Genomic DNA, 25,275 nt, shown 5'->3' on the forward strand with positions numbered 1-25,275 from the left:
TGTGGTATTTTCCCGGACCAGGGATTGAACCTGTGTCCCCTGCATTGGCTATTGGATAACAGATATTATCCCTAAGTAATTCCAAGTAAGGAAGTGTAGTTACTTTAAAGTAACTTACTCCTCCAAACACAGAGAAGACCTGGGACTAAAGTTGAAACCATGCTGGTAAGAAGTCTGAGCTCTTTTAATTCATTGAACTGCTATCCCAAAGAATTGACAGGTAAGAAATGAACAAAAAGGGTCGGGATGCTTCTTTATATTTCAATTTCAATCTACAGGCTTGACTAGATCCAAATTCAATTTTTTTGTTTTAAAGGCAGTGATACCCCACAGGTGCTGTGTATTTCCTACTGCATCACCTCAGACGCATATCAACACATCCATCTGGTTGCCAACCTGAGATTCAGCCTGATCCCTTCATTATAAAGTTCTCCATCAGTTTTCCCCTCATGGTTTTAGCATCCACTGATGATTGGTGCCCAAATATATTATTTCATAAAGAGTAGCAACACAGTGTATTTCTAACATCCCTTCTGTATTTATCAGAAGGAATACTATTAAAAAACTTCATTAACTATCAGTTTACAGGATAAGTGGGGACTAGAGGAAAGGACACCACTCCAATGAAATATTGAGTATGGGAAATTCTCTCAAGACAAATGACCAAGTTTCAATTAGCAAAGAAATAAAAAGGGGAGAAAAAAAGGCACATAGTGATTAAGAGATCTGAGACAAATTAGCTATGTGTGGACCCTGACTCGGTACTGATTCAAACTAACTTAAAATAACTCTTTAGACAATCATGAAACTTTATAGACTCTACCAGATAAGGAATTATTTTGTTAGGTGTGATACTGGCACTAAAAACTCACGTTAAAAGATATACAGTACAGAAATATGGATGAAATGGTATCTGACATTTGTACTTAAATGCAACAGGAAAATAAGTTGGGGAACTGATGAAACAAAATTTGCAAAATGTTTTTAATTTTTTAAGCTGGGCTATATATAGAGGTTCATTATTCAACTTTTGCATTTTATTTTTAATAATCACTAACATAAAACTGGCCGCAAAGGCTGGACTGGCCAAGGAGTTATAAAGCCAACCTGACTTAAAACTTTACCTTCCCTCTATAAAAATATGGAAAAAATAAAACCAATTAACCAACTAAACTTTAGATTAAGGATTTAGCTGGATATAGCAACTTCTCAAAAATCGTGATCAAATGATCAACTTTTAAGAATTAAAATTATTTCTACCTATTTATTTGCAAACGTGCAACCTACTAAGCCAACAATTACTGATGTTATTAATACTGTTATTGACTCATGAATTCTTCTGTTCTATTTGAAAAGGTCGCCTTTTTTTGTTGTTGGCTGCTTGGCATGTGGGATCTTAGTTCCCTAACCAGGGATTGAACCAGTGCCCCCTGCAGTGGAAGCAGAGTCCTAACCACTGGACCACCAGGGAATTCCCTGAAAATGCAGTTTGTTAAACAAAGTACTAGATGTTCAAATTTACAAAATTTTTAAAACTTATTTATTTTTGGCTGTGTTGGGTCTTCATTGCTGCGTGCAGGCTTTCTCTAGTTGCGGTGAGTGGGGACTACTCTTCGTTGTGGTGTGCAGGCTTCTCATTGCGGTGGTTTCTCTTATGGAGCATGGGCTCTAGGCACGCAGTCTTCAGTACTTGCAGCACACGGGCATGCGGTCTTCAGTACTTGCAGCACATGGGCTCAGTAATTGTGGCTCTTGGGCTCTAGAGCTCAGGCTCAGCAGTTGTGGCACACCAACTTAGTTGCTTCACGCCATGTGGGATCTTCCTGGACCGGGGCTCGAACCCGCATCATCTGCATTAGCAGGTGGATTCTTAACCACTGCACCACCCTGGAAGTCCCTGGATGTTTAAATTTAAAATACCTTACTTGCACCAAATTTTGTGGGAATCAGAAATTTCAAACTGGAAATGAGTTAAAAAGCCAGGCCACGCTGACAAAGTGTTTCTTCATTCCAGGATGTCAAGATAAGTTTAAATACAGGTTATCTGCCTATCTACTTAAAACAGAGTATATTTTCAAATTATCATACCATTTTAACCATTTTGATGGTTGAAGCTATGTATCAACTACTAAAGAAAAACGTGAGAAAAACTGAATCCAAGTAATTAAACTATTAGCCATTACATTCATTTCATCCCATTTCACAGAACCACGAACAAGAATCAAACTTAAGTTTTTAACTCAGTAAGTTGTATTATCACAAGAATGCACAATGCTAGAATCTAGGATACCTGAGTTTAAGTCACAATTCAGCCACAATTATTAGGAGTCGTGGCTGAGTCACTTCTAATTTCTCTAGCATCTAGCCCTTCAAGATTATTCAGAGGAATAGTTTTCAGTTGTACGAACTACAAAACTTCACTGGGTATTTTTCTACTGTCAACTGGATAAGTCAATTTTATTCGTCTACTCCAAAAATTTTGATGAATGCATGGATGAGAACACCTGAGCTATAAGCAGTAGCAGAAAACACTGGAAATAACCTATTTAGCTGCACTTTTAAAACTAGGTTTGACGTCAGTGGAATTTCTAGAAATAGTAATCTATGAGACATCAAATCATGAGGGAAAATACCCAGTTACAAACGATCCATATTTATACACCGGCCATTCTAAACGTTTCCTGTTAGTGCTGAAGCTCCCAACACTGTCAAATAAAAACCTGGCGCTTTCAGAAATTGAGTTCAGAAGTACAAGGAAAAAGGCAATTAAGAGTAGGAACCTGAGAGTTCACAGAAGATGGGAAGGAAGGTTAGCAGTAGACACTCATATGATACCAGAGATACCATCCTCACCACTAAACTTTTCTTCTATCCTACCTAATTCACTGAAGTTTCACTTTAATTCCTAAACTTCCATGAATTAGGCCTAGGAACTAGCAAATACCCTTAGTGAAGAATGTAAATACTTTTCAGCAGGGAAAGGGGTTAGCAATCATTAACTTCTTAGTAAGAAATAGTGTGGATATTTTTCTTTCCTCCTATATCCTGAGATCAGCTACTCCAAAGGAATGAGTTTCTGATGGGGGAGAAAGTAAACATTAATTTGGGAACTTGGAGCACTTGTAGGGAAAGGTCAGGAGGCTTAGGTAGTAGAGTGGCACCAGCAGTATGGAAATGGAGAGGAAAATAAAGGATGGCTGACTTCTTAATCTCTGTAACGACATTGCTGTGTTAAGGAAAAACCTTTTCTTTACATCAAATGCTCCTTTAAAAAAACCTTATAACATATAACATAGTTATATAACATATAACATATGTAGACTGTAGTTATATAACATATGTAGGCTGCATCAGAGCCCTAAGCATAATTTATGCAGTGATTCTACGGCAAAATTTCAGCTTTCTTAAATTCCTAGTCAACTTCAGGAACATAGCTTTACTATATGTGCAGATGCTACCAGCGGATCATGTAGAGAAACCCACCTTGGTATCACTATTTGTCATACCAAAAAATTACATGCATTTTATGTTCAGAATACAGATAAAACTCAAATCTTTGGTAATGCACTTCAGAAATGGGAATACTTTTAACAAAAAACCTTTATCTGGATAATCAATCATGAATTCTACAACAAAAAACATTTTTACCTGGCAGACTGATCGATAGTTTTTGTTTTTTTTTACTAAATTAATATTTACCATGTAGTTTTTAATGTGAAAACAGGTAAACAGAAAAAAATACCTACAAACAATAAGTTCATTATGTTAACCAATCAGGGTCCGGAAATTTCTGCAGTTTTCTTCCCAAGTGTTCTCCAATCAAATCTTTTTTTTTTTTTCCAGTAAAGAGTAACATAAATACAAATTGTTTAATAATAACCTTAAAGTCTCATAGGCTGAGGTTTAAGTATTTATACTTCATATGGTAAGGAAACAGATATTGGACAATTTCTAGACTCCTGAAGATTTGGCATTAAAAACAAAAACCTCAGTCATCAGAATTCCTATTTCTACATTTGTGACTAACTACATAAATAGCCATTGGAAAACAGGACTTTCCAAGCTAACTTTCCAGTTAGACTTTAATCTTAAACGAAGTGTGTATGTGGTTTTATTAACCTATTACGATGCACAAGTTGGATGTCTTTCCATGAATGCTACTTACCACCACTGACATCACCCAATGAAAAAGAACACAATACTTACAATTTAATGAAATTCCAACAGCAAACAGTTCCTATGGGTTTTGGTTTCTAATACCTGCCTACCTAGAGTTAATAATACTTATTACCCGTTCAACAATTACAGAAAAAACTTTTAAAGCTAAGAAAAGTTTGAGGTAAATAAAGAATATTCTTTTAAGAATGAAGTAGCCAAGATTTCCTTTTACTCAAAAAAAACAAAAAACAAAACACAAAAATCACTTCCAAGAGTCAACCTCCATGTACAAAAAAGCAAGATCAATCACATTTATCGCTGGACACAAAAGATATTCCAAAGGTCTTTAAAAATGGTAATTAATCTCAAAAAAGGAAAATTAATTTTAGCTTTTATATTTCATTCATTATCAAGACCATATTTGCTTAACAAGATAATTATGCTATTGATACAAAACATACAGCATTTACACTTAACTGTACAAAATAATTTAAGGTTTACAAAAATATTAGAATGTTTAGAGTTGACTGACACAGTCTTAAATAATCTCTTCTAGAGAAGTATAGTAAGACCACTGATTTCCATTTCATTTCTTTTTTAATAAGTCAAAGAAAGGATGCTGCAATGCTTCATCCAAGGTAATTCTTTTCACTGGATCATATTCCAACATTCTTCGAATCAGGTCAAACAGTTTCTCATGTTCCTCATCATGACAAAGCATAAATTCCTGAGGGGAAAAATGACTTTGTTTAAGAAAGACATTAAAAAATAGTTAAAACAGTTTCTTTTTTGTTTTTTGTTGTTTTACCTTTAATGGTTTGCAGCGTCTCCTAACATATCTACCAGCAGAACTATGTTCCTCCCAATCTAGCTGATTATGATGAAAATACTTGTGTTTCCTATAGGAAAGAGACGTCTGGATTAAAAAAAAACAAACCCCCCAAAATCCCACATGCTTGCCCTGCCCCCACCAGGGGATTGGGGGAAAAGATGGAACCACAGACATCTCTCTTTCTATATATATAAACATACAATTTCTAAAAATCTCAGCAATAATTATATCGGCTACCTTATATGATATTTTTCCTAATCTTGTACCGTCTGAAGTTTTAGTATCCCACCTAAGTTGTTCCCAAATACCATAAGTGAAACAATGCCAGCTTCAAAAACAGAGGTTCCTAGATCCATTCCTGTAAATTCTGATTTCACTAGATCTGGTATGGGGCTGGAAATCTTTAACAATTCCCTGGATGACTTCTGTGGTGAAGCTATGTTTTGAAACCACTTATAGTATTCTTGTCCAAAGACATACATGTGGTTTGCAACAGTCTGGAATTCAAACTTAGATATGACTCCAAAATCAAGCTCTTTTTACTACTCTATGTATTATTTTTAAATCAACGTAGGAAAACACTTATGCAAAGGTTACCTTGAGTATAAAAACACCACTTTATTTACTGGATCACAAAGTAAATATTGCATTACTTTTCAAAAACGACTTCATGAAAAAAAATTCAAAATCTACAGTCTTTGGAATAAGCAATAACAACAAAGATGGGTTTTCTATAGTTTGAATATAGGCCACTGCATGTACCCAATATAGGGCTTTAATCTTAAAAAGCATACCGTGTTTTCTGAATCATGCGTGTTGGTATGGGTCCTAACATACGTTCCATCATTGCCAGGTGCTCTTTACTATCATGAGTCTAAAAAAATAGGAAAAAGAAACTTAGCACTTTCCATTTCCCTACATGCACATAAAAGGAAAACACAAGAAGATAGTGTTTCCGGGACTTCCCTGGTAGTCCAGTGGTAAAGAATCCACTTTCCAACTAAGCCTGCCCACCACAACGAGAGAGCCCGCGAGCCGCAACTACAGAGCTCACACACTCTGGAACCTGCACACCACAACTGGAGAGAGAAAATCTGCGCACCGCAACGAGAGAGAAGCCCATGTGCTGGAATGAAGACCCAATGCAACCGAAAAAAGTAAATAAATAAATGTTAAGAAAAAAAAGAAAATAGTGTTTCCATAAAAGGACTAGATTAGACAGCTATACAATTTATATTACACTCTACTTCAAAGATGGAAAAAAACTGAATGAGCTATACTGATTGTCCGATTTCTGAAATGGATTGGTAAGGTCTGTATAGCTGATTGAGGAACAACTTTTTAAGTATATTTTACTGAAGTACAGTTGATTAACAATGTTGGAATAATTTGTTTAATGTAAAACAGAACAGATTTTCCTTATTTGTATTACTTGCACTGTTTAACTGAGGGATGACTGGGGAAGATTACCAAAAACCTGGCTACTCATTTTATCGGTTGCTTAACTAACCTCCATTACCCAATGGATAGAAACTTCGTAACACTAATCCTAGACAATAAAAACACAGTCCCAATAATTCTTACAACAACCTTGAGCTAGGAATGTGGGAACATAACTTTCAAAGAGGTTAAGATACTAGCTCAAGCTCACGTAGCTCATCAATGAGGAAACCTGAGCTGTGAACCCAAGTCAAAACTCATATTCTTAAATTACACAGTAACAGAGCTTTGGCTAAAGTAGAATAAATTGTTAAACTAAATGGTACACTCCTAAGCAGAGGCTGGCAAACTTCTTATGTAAAGGACCAGATAGTAAATATTTTAGGCTTGGATGGTCACAAATGGTCTCTACCACATATTCTTTTTCGTTTTTTAAAGCAGGCATCAGACAGGATATAGTTTGCCAATCCTTGTTCTGAAGAGCAGAGTCTATGTGCAATGCTTTTTAAATACATTAGCTACTGTGCCTAGCACACTGCTTTCAAAATGTTCTTAATTCGTGACAGGAATAAATAATACAAGCTCCATTATCTTCAAAAAGTTCCTTAGTTGAAGACTATTTTGGAGGGTAGAATTAAAATATAAACCACATCTCAAACCAAAGTTAATAATCGACGCTTAAGATCTCAGAATGATTTACAATCATAAAACCATCTGAAGGATTTTATATGTGTCAGAATGAAGAAAGCATGCACTGTGCTCAACTTTTTCCTTGACCCTATAGCTTACTACCACAAAACCAGACACCACCCCCTAGAAATGACCGACAGCTATGTTCTAGATATCAAACTTGTCTACAATCTCAGAGTACTTTTAACAGATCTCTACAGAGTAGACAGAAGTTTGGTGAGGTGCCCCACAGCAGTGAACACATATATTCTGCAACAGCCACCTAAGTGACTTTATAATTCATCACAGCTTCCTCCCTCCTCATCCTGCATTGCCATAACCTCAAATCAACCTTGATAGTATTAGCCAGGAACTCCCTATCCACCCTCACCCCATCTAACAACACACCTTGATCAAATCACAACCCTCTTAAAGTTCTTCAATGGTTACACCACTTGAAGCTTTCAAGACTTCTAGTTTTCTGACATAAGCAAAATTATGAGGAAAAAAAGTAGAGACCTAAATAACATTTTCTCCTTTTTGTTCTGCCAAGTAAGCCAATAACTATTACCATTTCACAGAAAGAACATTTTAATACCAAAAAACCAGGAGAGATAATTTCTAAATGAAAGCCAGAATGGCAACCCTACAAAATCATTTTCATTTTAGACCAACCAGTCTACATTTGGAAACCACTGACTCCTAGGATAAAACAAATACCTTTCTATGGCAAACAAGTCCACTATGAATCAGTACTTGCCTACTGACACCATTTTCCTATTTATCCAAGACACTCTTGACAGCACTATTCATCCTTCCTCAACTAGAGTAGCTTCCTTTATGCCTGTTGCATTTATGAATACCATTTCTTCCTGATATGGCCATCACACACTCTAGTTTTCTGACAAACTCTTACTCTTCCTTATAGCATGGATTAAACTCCCTACTCCTCAGTGATGCCTTCTCTAAGGAAACTTAACCGTTCACCTTTTCTGGGTTCCCTTCTACATTGTTCCATTATAGCAAGTATCACATTGTACTGTACGTTTTCCCATGTCTATCCTGTGTATGACTTCCTTGAGGACAGAGATGCTGTCTTTTAATTTTTATACACATAGTGCTTAGAAATGTGCCTAGGGTGTCATAGATGCTTAATACAGCTTACTGTTTCTGAATTCTTTTAATAAAAGTGCAACATAACCAGAGCCGAATTAAAACTGACCATAGTAACACTAATGTAAATTTATGAAGGAGCACCACAATAAAACAGATCATATGAAGTCAATATGAACCATGTGTTTAAAAGCTCCACATGCAGAATGAATTATGACCATTCACTGGGAGTATTTCATTCAACTATGGTTTTAGAGAAGGATGACTATTTTGCACATGTAAGTTTTAATCTTAAGAATAATGACACTATGGCAACTTTCCAATATGGAAACCAAAACTTTAACATGCCTTTAACATTAAAGCTCATAATGAATCAGTAAATAACATTTACTAAATACATACCTGAAAGACTGTGAAACCAAGGTAATATTCAATAAGAATGCAACCTATGCTCCAAACATCACAAGGCTGAGACCAACCTAAAGCTATTTAAAAACAAAACCAAACATTGTATTATGCAACAATTTTTAATTGCCAATACACAATATCTTTTCCTATGTGGGTGCTCTCTTTATATAGCCTATTTAGGAGAATATGATAGTAAATTCAGGGTTTACATTTTTAGTTTTATATCAAACATTATTCACTATGCTTTCAGTCCTCCATATCCTTGTATCAAATTACAGTATTTTAACCTGGGGGAGGAAGCATTTTACGTAAAATAAGAAGGATTAGCATATATTCCATAGTCTCTGAATTGCTTGTGCAATGAGGAGCACTGTTATACCCAGTTAATGGTTGTTCTATGAAATTTTACATTTTATTAGTGCAAACATAGATCAATAATTATCCTCAGAATGTAATTACTAACCCCTCATCAATTACCATCAGCTTGATATCTGAGTTTATTTCTTCCATTAAAAGAAATAGTAGTGTCACATAAATTATGTAAGAATTATAATGGATATTATAAGCAGTGTCACCCATAAGCAGAATTATATAGCTATTTAAAGTTCACATAGAGAGGTATCTATATATGTACTTTCAGGTTGTCTATATATGATCATATATACTTTCTCCTTCAGAATTCTCAAGAGTAACATTATTCAGAAAAGAAAAAAACACCTAGCCTTAAGTCTATATCTAATTAGAAAGGAAAAGAGTAAACCATACAGATGTTTTAACCTTTTAAAGATTAAGTTTTTAATAAAACAATAATGTACAAATAAATCCTACTTTAAAAGACATTTCAATTACTTTCAGTAACATTACTGAATTTAAAGACAAAGGAAGAAACAATATATTCAAGGAACTTGACTATGATTTAGCCATTTTTGTTAACCCTCATGGTACTTATCACTTGAACAAAAGGATAATGGAGCATGGTTTCTACTTACAGTAACACATACAAAATCTGCAAATGACAGAGCCTGGATCTAAGATGAAAGTTTTCTTTTCCAGCCACTCCTGTCTCCCAGTCCAGCTTTCTCCCAAGTGACTGTAAATTACCTCATTCTCTTATGCGTCAGCTCTCATACTCTTTGGAATTTCACATCATTCACTTTTACCAACTTCTGTTTACTACCAACACCCAAGACATGAGACCAACTGCCCTCCTCAATGGTAGCAACTGACAACATCTTCCTCTTCAACCTAATTCTGCCTTAATCCTCAGGAGTAACACTTCACAAACACACAAAGAACCCTTCTAATCTTCCCATCTGTTCATTTCTTTTCCTAAAGACCAATAACCCCAATTTCAGATTTATATCAACTATCCCCAGCCTGGCCATGCATGGGACTGTATTATTACTAAGAATCACTGTATCTTACGCATCTAGGAGGAGGCCATTAACTAACTGTAAGATACACCACTGTTTTACAAACCAATAACAAAGAAAAAATGCCAATTGTTTTATGTTATGTTCCCTCACATGTTAAAATGTAGAGAAAAATCTTCTTCTTAAAATTGATAAAACACAGCAAGTTATCTCTTTTTAAGCTCTGAAAATACATCTCTGTCCACAATCTCTTCCCACACTCTTTTCTTTTACCTTCATTGCAGCCTTCAGTCCTCAACCATGAATACACTTTCTAAACTACTGCAACACAGCAGCTTCTTTCAGACCATACTAAGCAGAAATCCTAGTAACATCAATCTCAAAAGATGAGCTCCAAACCTGTGCTATCCTATTTGGTAGCCACTAGCCACATGTGGCTATTTAAATCTAAAATTTAAATTAATTTAAAATTCAGTTCCTCAGTCACACTGGCTATACTGAAAGTACACAGTAGTCTACATGTGGCTACTAATTGCTACCATGTTGGGTAGTGCAGATATAGAACATTTCTATCATCATGGAAAGTTCTACTAGCCAGCACTACATAATATTCTTAATTTCCTGTCCCTTTTACTAATTCTCTACTCTAGGTAAACATCATTAGTTTGCTTTCACATTCATATTCTGAACTACCAAGTCCTCTTAGACAAAAGGTAAAAAGTGGAAAAGACTGATTCCACAAAGATGTTTTACTATCCAACCTCGGTTGAAACTTACTTTTGGTGAAGTAATATGTTTATACCATTTAACTATCTCCCAATATCACCTGATCTGAATTTTTCCCACTGTCTCCAAGCCCCCAAAGCCATTTCTGACTTCCTTGCTCTATCAACATGACTTGGTCTCGAACTTTTAAATTTTGAGGCATAAGACGCGCTCTCCCTCATTGAGTTCCCTTTTATTAATATTTAAAAACCCTGCACCTTAACTAATTTTCCTTTCTATGCTTTCTCATGTCAAAGATGATCAAAGAAGCTCTCCTCTTAGACTAGCCCCTCTTTCTTCTCCTCTTAACCTCCATCCACCCTACATCTAGACGTCTGCCAACCCAATCTTTAGCATTTTCACCAGCACCATGATTTGTGATGAGACGAAAAGAGGTGCCCACATTGCTTCAAAATCATACTGCTGTCATGTACTTAGCCAATACAGCTTGTTCTCTTATGATCTTGTAAGACTGACTTGTTCAAAAATAACCACAACCTGGAATATCTTTACAGATGATATCACATTTTTCCCACTCAGGAAAAATATTTATAGCAATGTCCAGACAGCTTTTATGAAAACAGAAAACATTTTCTGTACACTGCTAAGAAAATTACAGCTATCCCCCAACTACCTGCCCCCCAATAAAAACTGTAGAGAACAAAAAATCTCTTTTTCAATTAAAATATCAGGAAGTCTGGTATCTACTAACCCAAAATGACCTCTGGAGCTCTGTAATGCCGTGTAGATACCAAAGTACTATGATGTTCATCATCGTATGTTGCACTTCCTAAGTCAACAACTTTGATATCTGTGTTTTTCAGTGTGCGTTCATCACGTTTCTAGAGATACAGTTAAGTAAACACAAAGATCAATAAAGATATGAAATATTTTATAGCACTATCCAAAAGGCTTGCACATGAATTATCTTTTTGATTTTCAAAATAACCCCATGAGAAAGGCAAAGGATTACCCTTTTTGGGTTAAACATCAGGATATAATAAGCCTCAAAGGTAAAATTCCTCATCCAAGGATCACCAAGCTAAATTAATTTTAAAGACAACTACCAAAATTAAAACAAGTGTAACTTACCATTTTTGAATTATACTTGACTACATAGTCAGACTTCACAAATAAAATATTTTCAGGCTTCAGATCCGTATGGGTTAATTTATTATGATGCAAAACTACAAAAGAACAAAAAGACATTATTAGTTTCACTTACAAATTTAATCTGTACCGGAAGACAGGAGAATTAGTAGTAGAGGTAGGGATCAAAAGTGGTTTCATCTTTACTTGCAATGTGCATTTTTAGTGACAATGTTTTGATATGTTGCTTGTACAATAAAACCTTTAATTTACTGGTATTTAAAAATTTAACAAGTATACTTACAATTTATTGACTGACAGATCTGATATGCCATTTGCCTGATATGGTCAATTTGAAATGGCAGAAAGCTGTTTTCTTTAATGAAATCATAGGTACTAAGTCCCAGGAGTTCAAACACAATACAAACATGACCATGATGATCAAACCATTCTAGCATCTGGACACATCGGCTAAAACAGATCAGAATAAAAATAATTCAGTTCACAGAATTCTGATTATTTCATGTAACATAATGGATCACAGTTCCAAGTTTATTACTTACAAGACACTATTGGGATCAGTACTATTTAAATGTTCTAATACTTGGATCTCTGAACGAGCTGCTTCACGATATCGTCCCACATTTTTTATGATTTTCACCGCTACATGCATGCCACCCCTTAAAAACAAAATGAAAATGGTAAATGTACAGAAGGGCACTGAAGACATGTATCCTCTAAAGCAGCTATCCCCAACCTTTTTGGCACCAGGGACCGGTTTCATGGAAGACAATTTTTCCATGGTGGGGGGAAGGTGTGATGGTTCAGGTGGTAATGCAAGCTATGGGGAGCAGCAGATGAAATTTCACTTGCTCGCCCACTGCTCACCTCCTGCTGTGAGGCCCAGTTCCTACCAGTCCACAGTCCAGGGGTTGGGGACCCCTGCTCTAAAGCATAATCTTATTAAGTACCAATCATTCTATGCTATTTTCCTAAAATAATCTTTCAGGGTATATTATAGCAGATCTATAAACATTTTTTCGAAACATTTTGACAAAATATACATTATACGGAGTGATGATTTCTCTTAATACTTATCAACGTTAATGTTTGTTTCCAAAAGTTTAAATTTACCTAGATTTTATAAGTAGTTTTTTTTAAAAAAAAGGATAAAAATATAAACCTTGAATAGAACATACTACTGCTGAAAGCATTCACTCATTCACCAGGCTAGCGACTGTGCCAGATGTTGCATTAGAATCAGTGTTAAAAAGGGCTTGTCCCATGTACCTCACAGTCTAATGGAAAAGACAGACACTTGAACAACTTATCATAAGGTTAGAAGTGCCTGGTATAAGGAGTAGAGAGAAGAAAGAGCCTAACCATCAGGGTTAGGGGAGCTTAGACTTCTTCAGAGAAGAAAGACAACTATCAGTTTGTTAGATAATTCCGGCAAAGGAGACACCAATAAGTCATGAAGCCAAAAAAATGTTTAGTGCATTCACGGATGTGAATAGGTATAAATAGCAACAATGTAGGGCAGCGTGTTTTAGACCGGGACATCTGTAATACTTCCTAAAAAGTACAGAGGGAATTCCCTGGTGGTCCAGTGGTTAAGACATGAGCTTTCACTGCCGTAGGCCCAGGCTCAATCCCTGGTCGGGGAGCTGAGATCCCGCAAGCCACGTGGTGCGGCCAAAAAAAAAAGCCATAAATGATTTTGAGGAAAGGGATTTCCAAATCTTCAGCTTCCTTCTGTCCTCTTTTCTAAACCTGATCTTCTTGAATACAAGCCAGCAGTCAACCCTGCATTTTTCACTATGGCCTTCCCACATTACGAAAGAGAACCCCATGCACACGAAATTAATATGGTAAGGTTTGTGCCCTAGGCTGTTTATAAAAAAAAAAAAAAATCTTTGAGGCAAACAAATTTTTCTAGTGGTTGGATAGCAAACCTATTCCAAACTCATTTCTTTTGACAAGGCCCCAATGAAGTTGTGGGCTGATATATAATCATCAAAATAAATTTTTAATGATTTATCTCCCTATGATGTATAACATATATCTCAAGACTTACAAGAATTACTATAAAACTGCTGTGACAAAACTTCTTCTAGTCTCATCTATTTAATCATATGGCCAAGTTTTCTAACTGCTAATAAGCTATAAAAATGAACAGTGCTAATAGCTATAAAAATGAAAAATGGATAATGGTGTTAGCTAATGCTACTATAGTAATCATATTGCAGTATATAAATGTTTCAAACCAACGTTATACACCTTAAACTTACAAGCTTTCATATTACTTGTCAATTAAAAAAAAACGAAAAATGGAAACTTAATGCTAAAACAGTAAGATTTATCTATGGACACATGAACTCATTTTTTAAAGGCCCCAACCATCTCAATAAAAGATATATTTTCAAACTGTATGTTTTAGGTTTAATAAGTATCAAAATTTGTAACAGATTTGTACTTGATCAATTGAATACTATTCATTGGAATATCTCAAATACTCAAGTCTTAGAACCTCAAGAAATTTTTAAAAGACCTTAATGGGACAACTAGTGAAATGTGAATCAGGTCTGTAGATGAGCTGGCAAAACTTGAATATACATATAACATGTAAATATAGAGAATGATTAAATACTGTAAAATGTTAACATTTGTGGAATCTGGGTGAAGAATATATGGGAATTCTTAGCAACTTTCCTAAGTCAAAGTATTTCAAAATATCTTAAAATTTTACTTTATGTTCACATTTTTGTCATAGAGAGGAAAGGGTGATAATAAAAGACATTTAGGATAATATTCTCTATGAAAAATGAAGTAAAAGTAAGTTCAAGGATACAGCATTTCTAAGTATTCAAGAAAAGTTTGTTCATGGATGACAGGAGGTATCAAGCTGTTGTATTTAGATTCCTCCAAACATTTAAAAAGAGAGATATGTTTTTTTAAAAAAATCAGCATTTACAATAAGCTGGAAATTACATCCTCAACTATTTTATGAAGAAAAGTTTAGATGTCAATTTAGAAATGTGCAGTTTCCACTAAACTGTTTTAAGACATTCACTTACATAAAAACTTGCAACCACAGAATAGAGATCCTAGAGGAAAACATTTCCTTTGGAAATAAAAGTTTCTGAACCAAGAAGATTAGACATGCTAACTTATTGTCTCTGCAATTCAAAAGTAGGGTAAAGCACTCTAAATCTCTTATAGAAAGCTAAGGACCTAAGTTCTAGGAAACTCTTCACTTGAACATTCACATTAATTTCAATGAACTCCATCTGATAAAAATTATTAGCATTCTTGATCAAAATCCGTACTTACGGTAAATAAATCATACACAGTTCAAGAACTTTTGAATACTTATACCTCCCAGGAAAACACATAGTTACCACTTAAATTCCAGTTCATTTAAATTATGGATCCTTCTCCACCAAAAATATCAGAATGTTCAAAAAAGAAAAACAACAAACTTACATGCCATGATCAATACACTCTACAACTTTGCCAAAGGCCCCTTCTCCCAAAGTGTCCACGATTTCATCTAAAGTGAGGGGGGAGAAAGAAGTGTAAGTACCTGCGTACAAATTATCAGTTATTCAAATAATGAATGCTTAAGTGTGGAATATTTTCAAATGATCTCTATTAAAGCATAATTAAGGTTCCAGCAGTCAAATTATTTTATTTTCAGCTGCTACAAAAATAATTTAGATAGAGCTATCATTCTTGCTCTAATCTCAAATTCCACTGATTATTTTGGAACTTTAGAGTAGAAATATTTAAACTCTATAGAAAAGAAGAAATACAAAAGAACAACAAACAAACCCACGAAAAACAAAACAAAAAAGCAATGAAGAGTTCTTTAGCCCCCCGCTGACAAACTATTCTTAAAAAGATTATTCTGTCTGAAAAGTTTAAAAAGTGTTGAAAAATATTCTATACATCTTGCTCTTAGAACGTCTCCACTTTGACAGATCAGGTGACCCTCCTCATCATCCTCTATACTCCTGGATCTTTTCCTTCGGTGGCTCTTCTGGAACGGCAAGTGGGCAGCACCAAGATCATCCAGCCAATCAATATATCAGAGTGAATTCAGGGCAGAATACGCAATTCATTCAGCGGGGAGATATTCAGGCATTCAGATAAGCACCAGGCCACGAACAGTTGGCAGGAGCAATTTCAAATTCAGTCCCCAGAAATTCACAAGGCACAGTTTATGTTACAGAAGAAAAACATGGCAAGGAACAGATTTTCAGATAAGATACTTAAAGTGGCAATAGAAAAAAACAACACAATTGTCTCTTTAAAATACTGACTTAATTGAAGTCTGAAATTTAAAGAATGCAATGTCATGATCTATTAATCTCTTGTTATAAAATAGCCTATGCTGTGAGTTGAGATGTCTAGTTTGTCAGGAAAATGTTTTAAAATGTCAAGATTAGTTCAAATTGATATTTAGCAATATTTTTAAACATAATTAAAATAAAAGGGGAAAATAAAGGCTAATGTCAATGTTCGATCTAATCAATGATAGTTCTACTGAAGAAAACTTGGGGAGGAAAATAATAATTCATAGTTTACTGCAAACAAGTGAAGATTCATGAGTGTAAAAAAAAAAGGGCAGGCTTTCTGGACGATAATTTCCCCTTCAGCACCCACTTTCAGAACTCCAATGGAACTAATTGGAGCCTGTGCTATACACAGGGTAAGTATCCGCCAGTGCAACTTTCTACATTTGTCTCCAAGTACTGGGAAAGGGGTTTCTTTTAAAGTAAAAAACGTTTAAGATGAAAGAAAAGATGGGTGCTTCATCTTTTCGTATGATTATGTTATAAAAGATAAAAATATTTTTAACATTAAAATCAAGAAACTCATGATCTGGTCTGCAGAAAATGAGTAAATGTGGGCAAATGAGGGCTAACTAATAAATACAGATTAGTTGTAAGAATTTGGAAGTTTCCTTTAAGGATTCAAGTAATATAAACACAATTATATTCATATAGTATTATAAACTTTTTCAAATTTATTGGCTCAGTAAGAGCTTTTACACACAAATAAGTATCCACTCAAAATAAAAACAAAATCAGTCATACCGAACGTGACTGATTACTTGAACAGTGTCTATTACGCTTCCTTTTAGGACTGCTTCTCCTGCTTCGGACTGAAGATTTCCTGCAGTGGATTCGATAACTGCTTTCAACGTCTCTGTGATAATGTCTAGGAACATATCTTTCGCAGTAGTCATTTCTGTATTCATCAATGTATCTCCGGTCCCGATAATCTCTCTCATTCAAGGACCCTGCTTCTAAATAATGACTGCAAACACATTAAAGGATTTAAAATTACTCTCTTCATTCTAGAATAACGTGGTTAAAATAAAACATTCTCTCAAGAATTCCTGGTTTAAAACAGCTAACTCAATAAAAGAAAAAAATACAAATTGATGAATTAGAATTTATATTTAACTCACAAAACTTAAGAAGTAATTTTACTTTAACCAACAAGTAAAGGGGAACATATCTCTATTAATATATACTGCTATGAAGGAACAAAGCTTGGGTCAAATCATTCAACGTATTCAGTGTTTACTTGATTAAGTGTCCCTTTACCTTCTGGGGAAAGTTAAGACCAAAAATTCACAAAACTGCTCTTCTGAAATTCATCAATCTTGTGATATATGCATCTGTAACTAAGCTCTCTTCCTTTTTTCAGAGCCACACACAATATGAGGCAGGCAAAACAGGATTCCTTTCCTTCTTAATGTAAGTTAGGTATCTCTGGCACACAGAGTTCTTTCATGAAAGGTGTATTAGAGCTAAAGGAATCTTAAATATATTTCAGGCCTCTCATTTTACAGATGACTAAACTGAGATCCCTAGAAGGAAAATGATTTGCCATGGTTGTAGAGCACATTCTAAATCCTATTGTATGTGCCAGTATTATTATACACACCACCTATTCCATCTCCTCTCCTCTATTTCGAGCTTCCTGTATCTCTCTGAGAAATAGACAACACAGCTTTTGAAGGCTGCTTCATGTGCCAAAAATATCTAAAATATATCCCCCTCAAATGAGAAAAGGTTCTTGTAATTGCTTGCTTAGGATTTCCCAACCCCCTACTTCCCTTTGCATTTTGAATTTGTCACTCCTGCTTGTGAAATAAACAAGAATTCAGGAAAAACAGCATCATCTGGTGCCATAGTGCTTAACTTCTGAATCTACAGATCCCTTTGAAAATCTCATTGAGAGATATGGACCCTCTCCCCTAAGAAACGCACAAATGCGTAAACAAAACTTGGCAAGGAATTTCAGAGGTCATGGACCTCAGGAAGTCAATGGATTCCAGTTAAGCAGCCTTGATCTGATGGAAAGAAAAAGATTCAATTGGCCCAGTTTCCCATCCCCCTCTCTACCTGGGATGAGTGTCCTTTTCAACAGAGTGTGAAGCTTCTAGAGATCCCTCAGTGCACATGGAGCACTGAGGGAGAGAGGGGACACCTGCCCAGTCAGACACACCAGCTAAAATAATCCTGACAAGCAATGGAGTGACAGATGTTAACCAGACTGCCCTCACTAACCTCTTTCTTTTTCCCAGAATATGTTGTCATTTGTTTTCTCAGGAGGCTGGTTTACACAGAAATAAAGGAGAAGCATCTCTAAAACTGCTACTCAACAGGGCTGGCATCAAATCCAGGCTGGGGAGATGCAGAAACCCCCTTTCCCCAGTGTCAGCCTTAAGTTCTAGCCATTGGAGAAACAACTCAGGATATTAGGGTCTAAATCTGGGTCTAAGTCAGGGATCTGATCAGTTGCTTGGAACCGTTAAGGGAGAGATCTACAATACGTCAAACTAGAAATTACCATACTCTAAAGGGCATCTGTTTAATTCTGTAAGGCATCCTTCCCATAAAAGTCTAAAATTTGTCGGAAAACTCTAACACTAATAATCCTTAGCTGGACTAGTGCATGAAATTAGAGCTGCTGATAATCCATAAATAATCTAAAGAATAACAAACATAGAGTGAAGTAATACCATGAGGATAAACTAAAAAGATGAGGACCTCTTCAACCTACAACAACCAAGGCTTAGAGATTATATAAACAAAGTCTACAGAATTATAAAGGCTATATGGACACAGTGAACAGGATGAACAGACTGATTTAATTTCTAAAAATATTCACTGAATGTCCAGTGAATATTTCACTGTAGTTCTTCAAAACAGCCAAGACTAATGAGGCTATGGGCATTTGTTTTTATTTCCACACAGGTCCTGTGGAAGGTAAAAAATATATATGAGGCAAAATCCCTGCCAACAAATAACTGTTCAGTTTGAGATTACTCATACAAGAATAAAACAAAACTCAACAATGCAGGAAATGTTGAAAGCCTGGATATGAGTGCTTAGGAGAAAAAACTCAAAATGCTTAAAATGGTCAGGGAAGATTTCATGAAAAAGAAGGGAACAGTTGCATCTTAAAGGGAAATCAGGATTTGGGCAAAGTGGGAAGTAGAAGAAATGCCAGGAAAGAAAAATGGCATATTACCATCTTACATTTATAGAGTACTTTTAGCCAGAATGGCTTAGAGAGAAGTTTGTCTACATGTTACTTAGGAAATAGTAAGTAGACAATTTCAGCAAGAGCAATTTTCACATAGGGGAACATAGGCAAATAAATAAGCTGGGAACAGATCATCCAAAATCTTGTATGCCGGGCTAAAGGGCTTAAAACAGTGTTTCTCAAAGGGTGGTCTGTTTATTAACAATATCGAAATATTGAATTTTTAAAAATGAAGATCCCTGGACCCCAGGTCAGACTCACTGAATAATCTGGTAATATGCATTTTAAACATACCTCCAAAGTGATTCTATTCACACTAAAGTTTGAGAATCACTGGTTTAAGGCTTGATACTCTATGTTACAACAAGACATTTAAGGATATAAAATGTGTTCACAGCCACATCAGTCTTCCTGTGTAGAATTGATTAAGCCTGTAGGAAGGGAGAAATTCACAGGCTACTTACAAATCATAAAGAAAAGACACTCTGAAATATATATGAAAAAAGGTAAGATAATTGATAACCAATAAAAGCGCTGATAAATCATAAGAAAAATACACTTTAATAGAAAAAATAGGCTAAGAATACAAAAATAATGTTCACAATCAAATATACTTCAATTAAAAAAATGTTCAAGTGTTCAATAAGCACATGACAGAGGACAAATTCAGCAGAAATTTAAAAATTCAAATAAAACAAAACACTATTCTTGGCATTTCAAAATAGGCAAGACTGGTGACAGCATGTCGTAGGAGTGTAACTTGGTACAAACTTTCTAGAAAAATATGTGAATATGTAGCAAGAGCCTTATAAGAGTTCACACCCTTTAACTTGAAACTGTCCCTTCTTAGAACCTATTTTCAGGAAATATTCAGAGGCAAAGATTTGTATACAAAAATATTTTTCAGAAGAATAAGAAATAACTTTACATCCAAATGGGGGACTAGCATCCTACCAAGCGTACCTTCTTTATACGCTTCTGTATTTTTCATTTCTTTCCAATAATTTTACAAAAAACACTCTTGTAAAGTTTTGAATCTTGAAAAAGATTATTAGATTACTCCAGATTAGAGAGCAATTACCACCAGACATCTCTGGTGCCAATATCAAAGAAGAAACTATTGGCCTAGTGGTTATTGCACTGACTCATTAACATCTTTATGTGGTTAATTATGAATATGAATTCATCATTCATATCATTAATCATTCATATCACTTCCTTTCTACACATACAATGCATAATAAATCCATGAATGGTTAGTACTATATGTTAAGCCTTACAGAGTATTTTGTATTTATCTTAATATAGGGTACAGATATTCTTGTATAATACATTAATTAGCTCAGGTCATTGAAATCCTGGCATAGATTCTCCCTCTTCCCTCCATATGATAGTGTGTGAAGAATGATTAGTCTGCACTGATTACCAACAAGCTCACTGTTCTACAGAACAAGTCTGTTTTGGCATGGAGAAGGAAAAAAATTACATATTGTTTTTTAAAGTAACCCCAGTTGGCTAATTTAGAAAGCAATCTGGCAAACAGTCCCAGTGGAACATCTGCACAAAACAAGGAGAAAACATAGAACCAACAAAAACAAATGAGAGAGGGAAATTAATGGAGGACAGAATGAAAGAAACTCTATTCACCTAGGCTTTGTTTAATCATTTAGGAACTTGAAAAATTCCTTCAATTCTATATAAATGTATTACCTCCAAATTTTACACTGGTAAGAATACAATAGAACAGGACACATGCCATTGGAAATTTTTATTGAGGCCCTTCTTACAACAGCCAAGCTTCTAAAAATCCCAAACATATCTACTGGCCTTATCTACAAATATAACCTGTAGAATACAGTATAAGCAACTAATCCCCAACACACTTTAACATTCTCACACACCACATGCTATTTTTCTCATCTGGATGAACTCTTCCCCACCCTTCATTATCTCTCATTTGTGGAACCCTAAATAAGTGCCCCAATGTACAGCTCTCCCTACTACATACAAGTTAAAGGCACTCACTGGTCCTTTAATCACTTACTTAACTTTTGTGTGTCTCATTTCCCCCAACTATATTACTGGCAGCTGGGACTCAATCAACTGTCTCCTACAGCTCCGAAATGGACACAGATATGTGAGGGTAGGAACTCTGTTCTATTCACAGCAGTGTCTAGCATATAATAGGCACTCAGTAAATATTTTCTGAATGAGTATTTGTTGACTGATTTATAAAACAATCTGACAGATGAAAGCTATATAAGCTAATGACAAGTCATTAAAACTATTAGTGTTAAAATGGTACTAGTTCAAGCGTAATTTACCAATCAGATTCTTTAAGCTGGTGATGTGGTTTACAATGTCTGTTCTCTTGTGTACTACTGTGGGATCTCCTCTTCCGTTTGTGACTTCCACTGTAGCTTTCATGTCCCCAGCTTTCTCTGCTATCCCAGTCAGGGCAGTGAGTTCTTTTGGAATGCCTCATCTGTTAATGGAAATGAAAAGTGAGTTGTGGAATTTACAGATGGTTGTATTTAGTAAATAAAATATTTCACATTAATATTAAATAGAAAAACCCCAGCACATAGGGTTGTACAGGTTCTAAAATCTTCGTAGGTAATGGTTCCCAGGGCATGGAGGCACTATCCCACTGGTATGTCAGATGATTCTAAGTGGTATACACACCTAGTACTAAATGATAACACTGTGAGACCTTAATACATTTTCTTTCAATTCTTCTGGATAAATTCTCAGCTTGGTGCATATCTTCAACTAACACTTGCTAACTGCCATTTTAAAAAAAGAGTCAGGATTCAGGCTTAGAGCCTTCAGTAGACAACAATATCTAGCTAGAAATTAATAACTTTTTTGGTTTTATTTTTATCATTACCTTCTTTCTATGGTAAATTATTACTAATCTCTTAAGTTATTGATATAATCAAATTATTAAGTTATTGATGTTAACTTTAAATGTGAACTAATTTAAAACAAATATCACAAGTGTCATGCAGCTTTGTCGAAATACTGTGATACAAATAACTGAAGTCAGAGAAACACTTAGGGATACTGAATATAGGAGATGACTGTTTATTTTCAGATCATCCTGCAGCCATTCTTAAAATTAAACATATTTGTTGTAGATCTGGGGTGACTAAAGAAATGAACCTATAAGGATGAATATGGTCACACTGAAATCAGATAATTGTGACAATTCCCTGACTCCATCTACATCCTCCCAGGTTCCATTCAGGATCAGGATCTGTGTTCTAACAATGTCATCCCTATCTGCCTCTTCCCATCTTAATTCTTTCACAAAGCAGTTAAGTTTTTAACAGTGATGTCCAAACTGTTGAAGAGGGTGAGGTTCACAACTCAGCAAGGAGCTGAAAACAGGTAAAATGGAGCAAAACCAACTTAGTTAACCCCCTTCAGTTAGCCCAAATGACTCAATAACAAGGAAACAAATTCAAGTAAAAAATTTAAAAGACTTCAAATGAATTAAAAGACTTTAAAATGAGGCATCTCCTGGGAGGTATTCCCTAAGAAAATGTAGGTATCATGCCATCAGAGCCCGAAGCCACCAAATATTCAGATCTTTTAACTCACTTCTCTTGTTGATTCTTAGGTCCAACAAAAATCCTAAAACTCTACTCAGGGCTCTCACTGGAAATTGATAAGTGAGCATTCTGATTTACATAGTCATTTGAATATGGGAAACTGAAATAAATGACATTACAAATTAACCTGAGCCAAAAGACCATCAGAAAAGCCATCAAAAAAAAAATTATATTTCTAGTGGAATTCTTCTGACCCTTCAATTACCCAAATTGTATTTTAACCACACAGGAATTCTTTAAAATTGTTTAGTTAAGCATTCTTAAATCATAGCAAGCAAAATTACAACATCTGATGACTGAGGTTTATTACTATGACTATTATGCAGTTTTTGCAAAACATGTGTGTCTGCTTCAGTTCTGTTTTTTTCCTTCTACTGTCAGTAGGCCATAACTAGCTCACCAAGGCAGAATTCTTAAATAACCACAGTTATCAATATGCAAATATTAAAATAAGCATCTTGGGAGAGCCAAAGGTTTTTATTTCTCTAGCCAAGTTCATTACTTTAAATTTAATTCAGCTGTTAGGAATCCATTCCCGCCCCGCCCCCCCGCCGCCACTACTGTTCAGAAATATTTTCTCAGGAGGCCAAGAGAAGAATCCCAGATCCAGGTTACACAGATTAGGTTCCTTCGCATACAAAAAAAAGAAAAACTATCTAGAATTATCACACTATTTCTAATTAACAAAGAATCCTACATGTTAGAATCATCGGACATCCTTCAATAAAAACATCAGATACAATAAACATCGGATGTTTATATCCATCTTAGAAACCTGATTCTCTACTGCCCTTTAACACCCTGTATTACCCGACAATTTTACGTTATCTATATTAAAATATCTATATAGGTTAAAGTTATGATTAGATGGCTCCAAGAGTACTGTATGTAATGGATAACAAGAAGCCTGTGGGTGTATGTATGGAGCACAATCATACAAAGATAGCTATAAAATAAGACCAGGTGGCTGACGTGGTCAGTTTGGAGCGCTGTTTCCTAAGAATAGTATAAGCATTTCACGGTTACTTAAGTAATCAAGGACAGTGTGATGCAGAAGTATCAGAAATGCAGATCTGATGCAACAATACTATGCTCCACTTTAGGAAAAAAACAGTTCGCACAAAGGATGAGCCTCTCCGTATTTACCTCTCACAAGCACGAGCTAAATTCCACCACCTGGACTCGCAAACTAGCAGTTCCTCGGACGCCCAGTCCCCACCCCCCGCCTCTCCGCCAGGGCACCTGGTCAGGGCCTTTGGCGCACTCAGAGGCATAAGTCTGACCTCGGAAAATCCCAGAATGCTACAAACGGCCGAGGCCAGGGACCCAGAATAAGGCTTGATCTAGGACAACACTAGCCCCATGAGGCTCTCGCAGGGTCTCACCCTGATCGGCGGGACGAGTCACCGGCCTAAGGAGCCGTGATGTGAGTGACCCGGCCTCTCTGAGAAGAGTCAGCAGCAGAGCCGAGGCCTTTCCGCCCTAGGATTTTAAATCTACCATGACACCTGGGCAACTTTAGGTTTCAAATGCCACGAGCAGAGCTGTGCCCCGAAGAAACCCCCGTTGCCGAGGCCCCGAATCCCGTCCTTTTTCCGACACGTGGCTTCGAGACCTAAAAGACTGGGAAACCGCCCAGCCCAGAACACCCTATCCGAAACCTTACCTCCGCAAAAGTAAAAGGCCCTTTGGCCAGTAATTGTCACCAAACCGCCGTCTTCTCTCCCAGTCGCTGCGACAAACATCCTACAAAATGGCGGCAACACCCTCTCCCTACACCCCCACCGTCGGCCTCTAGCGCCATTTATAAAGGACGAACGCGCCTGCGTAACAGAGCTCACGCGCTCCCGCCTCTCCCCTAAGGGGCGGAGCCCTGTGTGACGTCAGGGACGGGCCCCGCCCTCCACCATGCGGTTGCGCGGGCGGAGCAGTCCACGCTCCGAGACATGTGGTGGCTGAGGCAACTCCCTAGATTGTTTTCGTTGTGGGAGAACCTGGGTGAAGCCGGGAGGAAACGCCCTAAGCCTGTGGCACGTGTCTGCTGCTACTCGAGGAGTTATTCTGAATGCAGCACCTCTCAGCAGAGGCAACCGTGGCTCCGTTTCCTGCTCTCCCGCCCCAGTGGGCCGCACCACGGCTGAACTGCAGGCAGAGCCACCGCGCAATAGACAAGCCGCAAACCGGCCCAGGCTGGTGCTGGGGTTAGCTCAGTGAACGCGATTGTGTAGTCCAGCCCGCTTGG

General features: G+C 36.3%; 1 protein-coding gene across 4 annotated transcripts; it reads right to left on the reverse strand.

Annotated features, from left to right (window-relative positions):
- Positions 1-4,370: 4,370 nt before the first annotated feature.
- CLK4 (CDC like kinase 4) lies at positions 4,371-24,852 on the reverse strand. Of its 4 annotated transcripts, XM_030846923.2 has the most exons (13): positions 24,700-24,852; positions 21,741-21,901; positions 16,950-17,172; positions 15,799-15,889; positions 15,334-15,400; positions 12,411-12,527; positions 12,152-12,318; positions 11,851-11,945; positions 11,471-11,600; positions 8,615-8,697; positions 5,785-5,864; positions 4,967-5,057; positions 4,371-4,885 (listed from the first exon to the last, which is right to left on the reverse strand). In XM_030846923.2, exons 2-13 carry the CDS (start codon positions 21,899-21,901, stop codon positions 4,745-4,747), a joined length of 1,446 nt encoding a protein of 481 aa, XP_030702783.1. In that variant the 5' UTR covers positions 24,700-24,852; the 3' UTR covers positions 4,371-4,744. The 4 variants fall into 4 exon arrangements, 3 of the variants coding, with proteins under 3 accessions (XP_030702783.1, XP_030702784.1, XP_030702787.1); XR_009563517.1 differs by lacking the exon at positions 5,785-5,864 and having other exon boundaries at positions 4,749-4,885; XM_030846924.2 differs by lacking the exons at positions 4,967-5,057; positions 5,785-5,864.
- Between the last annotated feature and the right edge of the window lie 423 nt (positions 24,853-25,275).

Source organism: Globicephala melas, chromosome 3 (genome assembly GCF_963455315.2).
Source record: "Globicephala melas chromosome 3, mGloMel1.2, whole genome shotgun sequence".
Taxonomy (NCBI): Eukaryota; Metazoa; Chordata; class Mammalia; order Artiodactyla; family Delphinidae; genus Globicephala; species Globicephala melas.

Bases quoted from the DNA above. Each gene is read 5' to 3' on its own strand.
- CLK4 (XM_030846923.2), bottom strand. From the start codon at position 21,901: ATGAGGCATTCCAAAAGAACTCACTGCCCTGACTGGGATAGCAGAGAA. The intron at 17,173-21,740 runs GTAAATTACGCT...ATGTGTTTGCAG, and splicing joins CAGCTTAAAGAATCTGATTG to TCATTATTTAGAAGCAGGGT. The intron at 8,698-11,470 runs GTTAGTAGATAC...GTTTTTAAATAG, and splicing joins AGCTCCAGAGGTCATTTTGG to CTTTAGGTTGGTCTCAGCCT.